Raw genomic sequence first — 13,090 nt, forward strand, 5'->3', positions numbered from 1 at the left:
TTTTCTGTACCTGGTATTATGTGTGCTTCATTGCTTTACAAAGTGCTTCAAACTCTGGCAATTTGTTGTAAATGCTTTTGCAGCTGACCATCAGGATTTTAATACTCTCATCTGTGGCAGGCAATTCTTTTGATCTTACACTGATACTTCTGGGTTTCCTACAGTTATCATCATCAGGATCGGATGGAAAGTTGCCTAACCTAAAAAAAAAAAAAAAAAAAAAAAACCTTGCGTGCACCCCACACACACCTGAGTAGCAAACTCTGATGTTTAGTGCACACCTGGCCTAATTAGGAGGACCATATAGTTCCCTACCACATGTTGCAAGTCCAGGAAGTCACAGCCTAGCTTGTCACAGAACATTCAAAGTCTCTGGTTCAGTCCTACCACTTGACTGAGAACAAAAGGCCCATGATCAGTTCTGGGAACAATGCTGCAATTTGTGAGCTTCATTCAAACCCAAGGCTGGTCTTCTCGACCTCCTCTGCCAGTTGCTGGAATGACCCAAGAATGACCTTGGAGCCCAGACGATAGGCATCATACGTTCCAACGTGAGCCACAATCTGCTGCTGGTTGCATCCTGTTCCCTCAATGGCTGCTGGAATAGCCTCTTCAACATGTTAAACAAGTCTGTGTGATTGCAGGTTCCTCAGCCTATTTCAGTTATGGAATCATCTTCGGTTATCAGATGAGTGGCATCATCGTCTTGTCGCAATGTATCAACGGATTTCATATCGATCATTTTTGCCTGACGATGATGGACATGTAATCCACTGAAGTGTTGCAACAAGACAAGATGTCACCCCGCTGATAATCCAAGAAGATTTCATATGTGCTCAATGAGGCACCCGGGCATACACACTGAGTGCTTCTGGCGTCCTTTCCTGTCCCTTGCTGCCATTTCCCTAAGGGGTATCACCATTTGCTGTACATTTGAACTGCCAACGATTAACAGACTCCTACCCTTTCGTGTTTGCCCCCTCCTGACACCGGACAAAACAAGTTTTCCCAAAAGTGAACTGACTCCCACTGGCTCGGTTTCACTTTCAGTGAAAGGCAACTCCTAAAACTTGTTTGTTATGGGGATCTGTACAACACAATATGTCCTCCCTGATCCCCATCCACCCTATACAGGATGTCTAGATCCACCACTGACATGCCATTGAGTCAAGTAGACAAGTAATGACAGATCCTGTATCTCCTGCACAGGAAACAGGATCCACAGGATAGAATAGTACTAAAGGTACCTCTGGTATAGGTATCACAGGTACATGACTTTCAGGAGCTCTTACAACATACCGATTCACAGCAGCTGCCAGTTGTTTCACAACAGTCAGGGTGATTTTGTGTTGCTTATGAATGTCAACCATCCCCTCCTCACTTCGAGAAAAGTGTTCACAGTGTAGCTGCATTTTGGCTGGAGCAATGCATTACAAGGCAATGGACAAATAACTTTGTTGGTCATTTTTTAATCAGTTGAGGCAAAATTTGCTTACTCCCTTTAAGAACTGAAGCAAATACACAAAATGAGATTTCTATTAAAGCAACACAAAAACCTGTGGTAAAAAACTACTAGTTTCCTAAAACATTTTGAGGTTAATTATAGTTGTTAGTAAACTCAAAAACAGAGTTAATTTATGATAAATATAGATAATATATAGAGCTACTTGTCTTTAAGGGAAAACTAGATGTAACACAATATTTTGATTAGAAAATCTACTGCAGTAACTAAATCACAAATGCCAATTTGTTACAAATTCCTTGCAGATTCCGCAAAAGGCAATGGTAGCAATTCCCAAAATTGCACATTTATTTTTGTTTATATACAATGAAGTTCAGGGATTATGTATGCTTTGACAGAACTGTGAACCATAAATGCTGTGTTTCTACAAAATAAATTATGTATCCAAAACCCTCATACCAGTACCTTATGAAAATATAGTCTTGTCAGCATCCGAAAATTTTCAAAATAAACTATTTGTCACGTAATTATACAATGAAATTAGGGAATGATTGTTTTGAATGAACTTAAAGTACCTGAAATCAAGGTTAAATTGCAAGAAGTCTAACAGCTCTACAGTCTCGTGTACAACCATAGGTTTATGATGTAGTAGATTACGGTTAAGTAGTTCTAAAGTTTTGTCAATTTATATGTTCATAAACATATTAGTAACATTCCAAGAGATGAAAATCGCATCTTCTGAAATATTCATACTTATATGTATTGTACTGAATGTTAACTGGGGACCTAGAAACGACGGAGAGGTTCCGTCCCCACCGCAGCCACAGTGGTTCACAACCCCACGACGACTACCGCAGTCCATTTTACCCCTCCGCCACCCCACACCGAACCCAGGGTTATTGTGTGGTTCGGCCCCCGGTGGACTCCCCCAGGGAACGTCTCACACCAGACGAGTGTAACTCCTATGTTTGCGTGGTAGAGTAATGGTGGTGTATGCGTACGTCGAGAACTTGTTTGCGCAGCAATCGCCGACATAGTGTAACTGAGCCGGAATAAGGGGAACCAGCCCGCATTCGCCGAGGCAGATGGAAAACCGCCTAAAAACCATCTGCAGACTGGCCGGGTTGCCAGACCTTGACACAAATGCGCCGGGAGGATTCATGCCGGGGACCAGGCGCTCCTTCCCGTGCAGAAAGCCGTGCGTTATACCACACGGCCAACCAGGCGGGCATATTCATAGTTACTATGTTGTTTGTAAATTGGATGCTATTTTTAATGCTGATAGGTTTGTCAGATTTGTACACTTTTTAAGTATTTTTAATTGTGTATTTAATTTAGTTCACTATTGGGAGCATATTCATTATTATTTATATCTCTAATTGACTTCTTGTCTTTATGTATTTTAATTTGAGCTCTTGCAGTAGGAAGCCTTGAAATAATCATCTTTAATCATGTTTTTCTAATCTGTCAAGTAAAAATTGAGAAGCATCAATTTTTCTTTTTACTTCAGTTTGGAATGTATTGAGTGGATCCATACTAATTCCATTCATGCAGTTCTATTTGAAATACTGTAATGTTTTGTCAGTGTAATCTTTTTCGTATAATGGCACTACCGTATTACCATTATCCGATTATCTTACTTTGTATCTTTTACAGTGTATATTCTAATGCACCCTTGTTCACTTGAAGAGTGAAACTGGTAAATAAAAAATAGAAAGTGTGACTTGTGGTTGTTTTCAAAAACTGTTTTAACAGTCTCTCCCCCGACAGGCAATGCCTGCTCTTGCTAAATTTGTGCCTAGCCAAGCCTGTTGAACTGTACACAAGTACCCAAGAACGAAATCAAAACTTACACAGATTAACATGAAAATTAAATTCAACTAAGAATGTTTACAATGTGGCGTCATCCCTAGATATGCAAGATTTAAAATGCAGAACACACACACATCACACAATGCATTGCAATATAGTGGAGGTGACTTGGATAAAAGCAGAAATTAGAGATGTGCACAGTTACCTCTCACAGATGAAGACAGAGCTACAGAATTACAGACAATCAAAAAGATAGCATTAAGGAACAATTACCAAGAATGTGATACAATGAAACTGTATCACACTATACAGAAATATATTAAACAATAGAAAAACAATAGTACAGGCGAACCAGTAGAAAAGAATAGATTACACTCACATACAAAGGGCCAGTAACAGACTGTACAGTGACATATTTGTCAAGTTAGAAAGTTAAAGTAGCATTTTAAACTAACAACTCCCTTAAGTGTGCACTAATACACAAAGAGAATATACATAAGGAAAAATACTGTAATTCAGGAGTACATATAATGAATTGGCAAATTTGTCAGAGCACATACATTGACCAAACTGGAAGAGTGTTTAAAATACATTATAAGGAACATACAATCTAAATTTGAATTGTGCAGCATTGGGAGAACATTTGAGAAAAACTATACATTAGGTGAGATTCAAGACAATATGAAAATTATCCACTCCACAGATAAACATCCTCTGTTGAATGTTTTTGGAGAATTGGAAATTTTCACTGAAAAGAAGAACAACCCGCAAAATTCATTAAATGAACAAAACTAGTTTAATTTACACGGGTTCTTTCAAGTTATTTAATGAAATGCTGTAGACAAGCAACAAAAATATTATTTTAACATAAATATTTTTAAAAATGGTAGTTTTGAATGTATTTTTGTAAAGACATTTTTAAGTATGTACTTTTTGTAATGTCTTTTGAAAGATATTTCAATTTTTACAGATGTACTCATATTTTTTGAAAGATAAGCTACTATATACAGATGTGAGGTGTCTATACATGCCCATAAAGGATGTGACTGAAATCAAAATTTCATTTCCTGTAGTTGTAAATTATCTTTAGATACAATATACCATGGACATACTGTTGTACAGTCAATTTCATCAGTGGTGTTGATGTCATCATTTACTACTGTCGTTTCAATGTACCTAAACATAAGTTTAAGTACTGTAGTACAGCCAGTTTAATCGTTCGAGCTGTCCTACTTTAAACACAATCTTTAATGCTGTCAGGCAACTTTAAACTCAAGTCACTGTACTGGAAATAGATATGTACTTTACATAACATCATTACCTGTTTTCCTTATTATCTCAATTTGTATCTTTTGCAGTATATGTTCTGATGATGCTCTTGTTCATTTGAAGAGTGAAACTGGTAAATAAAACACAAAGTGCATCTTGTGGCTCTTTTCGAAAACTTACTAAAATACACTATAGGCAATATATGCTAGTCTGTTGTTGTTGTTGTGGTCTTCAGTCCTGAGACTGGTTTGATGCAGCTCTCCATGCTACTCTATCCTGTGCAAGCTTTTTCATCTCCCAGTACCTACTGCAACCTACATCCTTCTGAATCTGCTTAGTGTATTGATCTCTTGGTCTCCCTCTACGATTTTTACCCTCCACGCTGCCCTCCAATACTAAATTGGTGATCCCTTGATGCCTCAGAACATGTCCTACCAACCGATCCCTTCTTCTGGTCAAGTTGTGCCACAAACTTCTCTTCTCCCCAATCCTATTCAATACTTCCTCATTAGTTATGTGATCTACCCATCTAATCTTCAGCATTCTTCTGTAGCACCACATTTCGAAAGCTTCTATTCTCTTCTTGTCCAAACTATTTATCGTCCATGTTTCACTTCCATACATGGCTACACTCCATACGAATACTTTCAGAAATGACTTCCTGACACTTAAATCAATACTAGTCTAGGTTATCAAATATGATTTCCAATTGATGGCTATGCAAATAACTCTCAAATTAATGCAAAGAACAGACTGATCAACCGAGAGCAGAAAAATGGGGAGAAGCTACTATTTTTCCACAAATGTATGGTGGATGGCACATTGCCATTCACTTGCTTCTGAGTGGTTTTCTATATTCATTTTTTATTTGTAGGTTCTTCTAGGAATTTCTATTATCATAATATTTTTGAGATACTATTATGTTTCCTCTATCTTTTTATGTTCAGCTCATACAATCACTCTTTTTGGGCAGGTCTCATAGTTGAGATGTACAAGAAAATAAAAACTGAGTTATCTGCTTCGTTTTAAGAACTATCACAGCACACAGTATCTGAGCAGCAAGTGTTTTATCATGAGTTCATATGGTACATATTGTTTGAGAATAGTAGAATACTTATTGAAGTAAATACAGTGTTCACTACAAGCCCACCAAAAGTCTTGTCCTGTTATAATGTATATTACCACAATAGTCATACATTCAGGTCAGCACAATGACATTGTCCACAATTACCATCTTGGAAAGTACCTTGACAGCTGAGTGATCAGCACGACAGAATGCCATGCAAAGGGGCCTGGTTCGATTTCGGGATGGGTTGGAGATTTTCTCTGCTCAGGGACCGAGTGTTGTGTTATCTTCATCAGCATATCATCCCCATTAACATGCAAGTCGTCAAAGTGGTGTCAACTCAAAAGAATTGCACCAGGCGACAGGTCTACCTGACGGGAGGCCCTAGCCACATGACATTTCATTTCATCTTAGAAAGTGTTAGAAGATCTTTCACAAGAGACAGAAAACAGAAGTCAGGGAAGTCACACTCAGCAGATCACAGGGCAGCAAGGAGCAAACGGATGTGTGCCATCATAACATCATAATGTGGCACCAAAGCCAATTGATGGACAAAAAATTGTGGCATTGGAGAGTTAATAGTTCCAGCATTCCCTGGCAATATTATGGCCTCGGAACCATTTCCACCAATGGATTATGCCTTTATCAAAAAGACAGGGTCATTTGTATGGGATTATGGCTATTGCCCCCCCCCCCCTTTCCATGAACCATGGACCTTACCGTTGGTGGGGAGGCTTGTGTGCCTGAGTGATACATATGTCTGGATCATTGACTGAACTGACCTTGTAACATCAGCCAAACCTGTATTGCTGTGCTGGTACACAGAATGGCTGAAAACAAGGAGAAACTACAATCGTAATTTTTCCCGACGGCATGCAGCTTTACTGTATGGTTAAATGATGATGGCGTCCACTTGGGGAAAATATTCCAGAGTTAAAACAGTCCCCTATTCAGATCTCTGGGCAGGGACTACTCAGGAGGACATCATTATCAGAAGAAACAAAACTGGTGTTCTACGGATCGGAGTATGGAACGTCAGATCCCCTAATCAGGCAGTGGGGGTTAGAAAATTTTAAAAGGGAAATGAACAGGTTAAAGTTAAATATAGTGGGAATTAGTGAAATTAAATACAAAATCAAATAGGGGTAACTCAGGAGTAGGTTTAATAATGAATAAAAAAATAAGAACTCTAATAAGCTACTATGAACAGTATAGTTAATGCATTATTGTAGCCAAGATAGACATGAAGACCACACCTACCAGAATGGTACAAGTTTATATGCCAACTAGCTCCACAGATGAAGAAGAGACTGAAGAAATGTATGATGAGAGAAAATAAATTATTCATATAATTAAGGGAGACGAAAATTTAGTAGTCATGGGGACTGGAATTCGATAGTAGGGAAGGGAAGGGAAGGGAAGGGAAGGGAAGGGAAGGGAAGGGAAGGGAAGGAAAAGTAGTGGGTGAATATGGACTGGGGTAAGGAATGAAACAGGAAGCCGCCTGGCAGAATTTTGTACTGTAGCATAACTTAATCACAGCTAACATTTGGTTTAAGAATCACGAAAGAAGTTGTATACATGGAAGAGACCTGGAGACACCAGAAAGTTTCAGACTGATTACATAATAGTAAGACAGAGATTTAGGATCCACGTTTTAAATTGTAAGACTTTTCTGGGGCAAATGTGGACTCCGACCACAATTTACTGGTTATGAACTGTAGATTAAAACTGAAGAAACTGCGAAAGGTAGGAATGTAAGGAGATGGAACCTGGATAAACTAAATGAACTAGAGGTTGCAGAGAGTTTCAATGGGAGAAAGGAATACAGTAGAAGAAGAATGGGTAGCTTTACGAGATGAAGTTGTGAACGCAGCAGAGTATCACATATGTAAAAAGACAAGGACTAGTAGAAACCCTTGGGTAACGCAAAAGATACTAAATTTAGTTGATGAAAGGAGAGAGTTTTAAAATGCAGTAAATGAAGCAGGCGAAATGGAATACAAATGTCTCAAAAATGAGATCAACAGGAAGTGCAAAATGGCTATGCAGGAACGGCTAGAGGACAAACGTAAGGATGTAAAAGCATATATCATTAGGGGTAAGACAGACACTGCCTACAGGAAAATTAGAGAGACCGTCAGAGAAAAGAGAACCACCTGTATGAATACTAAGAGCTCAAATCGAAAACCACTCATAAGCACAGAAAGGAAAGCAGAAAGGTGGAAGGAGTATATAGAGGGTCTACACAAGGGCGATGAACTTGAAGGCAATATTATGGAAATGGAATTGTATGTAAATGAAGATGAGACAGGAAATGTGATACTGCATGAGGAATTTGACAGAGCACTGAAAAACGTAAGTTGAAACAAGCAGACAACTCTCTGGTATAACTAATGATAGCCTTGGGAGAGCAAGTCATGACAAAACTGTTCCATCTGGTGAGCAAGACATATGAGACAGGTGAAATACCCTCAGTCTTCAATAAGAATATAGTAATTCCAGTTCCAAAGAAAGCAGATGCTAAAAGATGTGAAAATTACCGAACTACCAGTTTAATAAGTCACGGTTGAAAATACTAACACAAATTCTTTACAGACGATTGAAAAAAATGGTAGAAGCTGACCTCGGGGAATATCAGTTTGGATTTCATAGAAATGTAGGAACACGTGAGACAATATTGACCCTACGACTTATCTTAGAAGCTAGGTTAAGGAAAGGTAAACCTACATTTATAGCATTTATAGACTTGGAGAAAGCTGTTTTCAGTGTTGACTGGAATGCTATCTTTCAAATTCTAAAGGTGGCAGGGGTAAAATACAGGGAGCGAAAGGCTATTTACAATTTGAACAGAAACCAGATGGCAGTTATAAGAGTCGAGGGGCATGAAAGGGAAGCAGTGGTTGAGAAGGGAGTAAGACAGAGTTGTAGTCTATCCCCAATGTTATTCAATCTGTATACTGAGCAAGCAGTAAAGGAAACAAAAGAAAAATTTCGACTAGGAATTACAATCCAGGTAGAACACATAAAACCCTTGAATTTTGCTGATGGCCGGTAATTCTGTCAGAGACAACAAAAGACTTGGAACAGTAGTTGAACGGAATGGACAGTGCCTTGAAAGGAGGATATAAGATGAACATCAACAAAAGCAAAATGAGGATAATGGATTATAGTCAAATTAAATCAGGTGATGCTGAGGGAATTAGATAAGGAAACGAGACACTTAAAGTAGTAGATAAGTTTTGCTATTTGGACAGCAAAATAACTGATGATGGTTGAAGTAGAGAGAATATAAAAAGTAGGCTGGCAATGTTAAGGATAGGGTTTCTGAAGAAGAGAAATTTGTCAACATCAAGTATAGATTTAAGTGTCAGGAAGTTCTTTCTGAAAGTATTTGAATAGAGTGTAGCTGTTTATGGAAGTGAAACATGGATGATAAACAGTATAGACAAGAAGAGAAAAGAAGCTTTTGAAATATGGTGTTACAGAAGAATGCTGAAGATTAGATGGGTAGATCACGTAACTAATGAGGAAGTACTGATTAGAATTGGAGAGAAGAGGAATTTGTGGCACAATTTGACTAGAAGAAGTGATCAGTTGGTAGGACATGTTCTGAGGCATCAAGGGATCACCAATTTAGTACTGGAGGGAAGCGTGGAGGGTAAAAATCGTAGAGGGAGACCACACTAAGCAGATTGAGAATGATTTATGATGCATTAGTTACTGGGAGATGAAGAGGCTTGCACAGGATATAGCAGCAGGGAGAGCTGCATCAAATCAGTCTTTGAACTGAAGACCACAACAACAACAACAACAACAACAACAACAACATTGTTATTTAACTGTGCAGATCTGTACCCACAAGGTGTTTTCCTGAAGCATGCACTGAAAGGACAGGTATATCAGTAGACGCATCACACTGTTGAACAGATGAAGCAGAATTATCAATGGATAAAGTACTTTAGCCCAGTGTAAATGTTAGCTGATAAAACAGAACACCAGAAGAAAATGCCCTGTTTCAACAATGACTTTGATGTTTTGCTTATACAAAGGGGATTCAAAAAGTTCTGCACAGTCATCTCTAATTGTTTTATATTATGCAGGAGGAGAGCGAAATTTTTTGTTAACATACTTGGAACATTTAGCTATACATTGAGCCTACTCAATATAGCCTCCATCAGCTGTGATGCATCTGGTCAAACATTTTTCCACAATGTAAATGCACTTTCGTACAATTCTCGGCTTGCCTTTTACACCATCGCTTGACACAAGAAATAAGGTGTTTCTCACTATCAAATGTTTTACCGCACAGGTGGGCCTTCAGATGACTAAAGAGGTCAAAATCAGACGGAGCCAAGTCCGGACTGTAGGGGGTATGAAGAACAATTTTCCAACCCATTTTCCTGATTTTCTCCTGTGTCATAAGGGCTGTATGGGGTGTAGTCTGATGAGCTAACCCTGAAGCTGTGGTCTGTGGGTCTTGATTGCATGTTGCAGCTTGTCCAATGACAAACAGTAATGGTCTCAGTTAATTGTGGAGCCAGGTTCCAAAAAGTCAATGAAAATGACACCACACTGATCCTAGAAGGAGGAGGCCATCACCTTTTGGCCTGCTGTTTGTGAAAGTCTTGGTTTCTTCTTCCGTGAAAGTCTTGGTTTCCTCTTCCAAGGGGAACCCAGATGATGCAACTCCATGGATTGGGTTTTCCTCTCAGGTTCAGACAAAAACAACCAAGTTTCATCCAGTGTAATGACGGTGTCAAAACACTGTTTCCACACTTCAGTAAAGGTCTTCATGAGACCCTTCGCACAAATTCTTCCTCATCATTTTCATTTCTCTCGTCAATAATCTACGCACCCAACGTGCATAGATTTTTCTGTACCCTAGTGACTGTACCAGTGATACCACACTATCCAATGACAAACGAGTCATTTCAGCAAGCTGTCATGTTGTCGCACATCTGTCATTTCGGATGATTTGATCAATGGTCTCCTTATTCACATCACTCACTGCCATTGACGATCTACCACATCATGGATTGTCCAGTAGAGAGAAATCACCTTCTTAAAACCTCGGCAACCACTGCTCGATATCGCTGGACACTGCTGTGATTCACTGTGTCCTCCCTATGAACAGGGAGAAACTTCCTGTGAATCGATGTGGCAGGGTCATTGCCGGTCTCGAAGAGGAACTCCATCACCGACCATTGTCACAACCTAACATGTACTTCACGGTCCATTATGGCTCACCTGTACATAAAAGAAAGTATTTTTATATACCAACTTATAGCTAAATGTTCCAAGTATGTTAAAAAAAATTCATTCTCCTCCTGCAAAAAATGAAACAATTGGAGACAACTGTGCAAAACTTTTTGAACGCCCTTCGTATATGCATAACAGTCTATAGCATCAGTTTTCTATCCATCCCCCCCCTCTCTCTCTCTCTCTCTCTCTCTCTCTCTCTCTCACACACACACACACACACACACACACACACACACACACACACACACACACCAGCCCCCACCACATCCCTCTCTCACACCCTCCCGATAATTCTGTTTTTTTGTCTGAGTTACTCATCAATGTTTCTGATTTCCTTTAAAAAGCTATCTTCTAAATGATTTCAAAAATTACAAGGGACTAAAGAGCCAGCAATGATTTGGTTTATAGTTGGATGACATGTAACTATGTCATTCTCAAATCCTAAAACTTTCACTTTCACAGATTGTAACAATCCCTGAAATGATACACAAAAGAAACTATAAATGAGGTAAAATTTGTAGTTTAACGGAAAAGAAATGAGCAAGTAATACAAACGAAGGATTAGGAGGCTATCTAAGTACAAACTAGCATTTATTTTTCATTTGAAATTGTGTAATGAAATCGGTAATCAAATGGAAAATATTTTCAGTTTACTGATAAACTATATCATATGTTTTCAAAGAACTGAATATAAACAATATAGTACCTGAGCAATCTACTTGATCTAAGTTCCTCCACATGTTTCTGGCTGATAGCCCTTGAAGAACTTTCAGTACCACCACTTTCTGCTGGTTTATGCAGGCTAAAAGCAAATCAAAATTTTATACATTCTCAAATTATTAATAAAGATAAATTTTGTGTCATACGAGGGTAAGTCAACTATTATCTGCAAAGTAGTTATAAAATTTTATTGTAATCAAATAGGAAACTTACAAGAACATCATTTTTCGACATAGTCTTCTTGCATTTCACCGCACTTGGTCCATCGTTGTACAAGCTTCCTGATGCCCTCAGAAGGTTCTCAGTTGAGCTGCAAGCCAGAAACGCGCTGCTTCTTTCAGTGCTTCATCCAAGGCAAATCGATGGCCCCTTAATGCCTGTTTGAGTGGACCAAACAAGTGATATTCAGAAGGGAGAAGATCGGGACTATGTGGAGGATAATCCAGTACTTCAAATTTGAGTTTCTGGAGCATTTCAGCAGTGTGGGCAGCAGTATGCAGACGGGCATTGTTGTGCAACAACACAACACCTTTGACAGCAATCCTTGGCATTTGCTTTGAATTGCAGGCTTTAGCCTGGCAGTAAGCATCTCACTGTAACGTACACTGTTTATTGTGGTGCCCCTTTCCCCATAATGTTCCAGTACTGGACCTTGTGCATCCCACAAAGCTGTAAGCATCAGTTTTCCTGCAGACAGTTGGGTCTTGAACTTTTTCTTGCACGGCGAATTTGGATGTTTCCATTCCATAATCTGTGGTTTACTCTCTGGCTCGTAATGATGGATCCATGTTTCGTCACCAGTAATGATCCTGTCTAAGAAGTTGCTCCCTTTGTTACCATAGGGATCCAAATTTTTTTGCAGACGTCCAAGCACAATTGTTTATGCAACTGTGAGAGTTGTTTTGGGACTCATCTTGCACAAACTTTATGAAACCCAAGTCTGTTGTGGATGATTTCATAGGCAGAACTGTGACTAATTTGCAGATGATGTGCCACTTCGTCAATAATTAATCGTCTGTCTAAGAGAATCATTTCACGTGAACACTCAATTTGTGGCGGTAAACGGTCATCCGGCTCCATCATGCATAACTCTTGTGCGACCATTTCAGAATTGTTCAATCCATTCGTAGACACTCTGTTGTGGCAAAGACTGTTCCCGTACTGTACTAAAAGTCTTCCATGAATTTTGGCCCCTGATACACCTTCCGACCACAAAAAACGGATCACTGAACGTTGCTTTTCTTTGGTGCAAATAGACAGTGGAGCAGCCATGATTAACAGCATGGCAGTGATAATGAAACTAACTTAGCAGCTTGAGAATTGCAAAGGTATAACAAAAAATAAACAAAGCATGTGTCATCAATGTAAAACTACAGTACTACCAAAATAAAATATAACTAAATTGTGGATAATAATTGGCTTACCCTCGTATAAAGAGGTTCATGCAATCCAAACACAGAAAAAATTAAATAGCGTAAAAGACTAATTGTACATTT

At 38.9% G+C, this 13,090-nt stretch overlaps 1 protein-coding gene across 6 annotated transcripts in view; it reads right to left on the reverse strand.

The window, feature by feature from the left end:
* The window catches only part of LOC124601711 (telomeric repeat-binding factor 2-interacting protein 1-like), a 200,141-nt gene that overhangs the window by 99,938 nt on the left and 87,113 nt on the right, over positions 1 to 13,090 (reverse strand). For all 6 annotated transcript variants that reach the window (XR_006978582.1, XM_047136269.1, XM_047136266.1 and 3 more), the window contains one exon: positions 11,581 to 11,676. Coding sequence is in view for 5 of the 6 variants with exons in the window: in XM_047136269.1 (XP_046992225.1) it covers positions 11,581 to 11,676 (96 nt within the window). In the remaining variant the exon portion in view is untranslated. The remainder of the gene's footprint in view (positions 1 to 11,580; positions 11,677 to 13,090) is intronic.

This window comes from Schistocerca americana, chromosome 1, assembly GCF_021461395.2.
Source record: "Schistocerca americana isolate TAMUIC-IGC-003095 chromosome 1, iqSchAmer2.1, whole genome shotgun sequence".
NCBI lineage: Eukaryota > Metazoa > Arthropoda > Insecta > Orthoptera > Acrididae > Schistocerca > Schistocerca americana.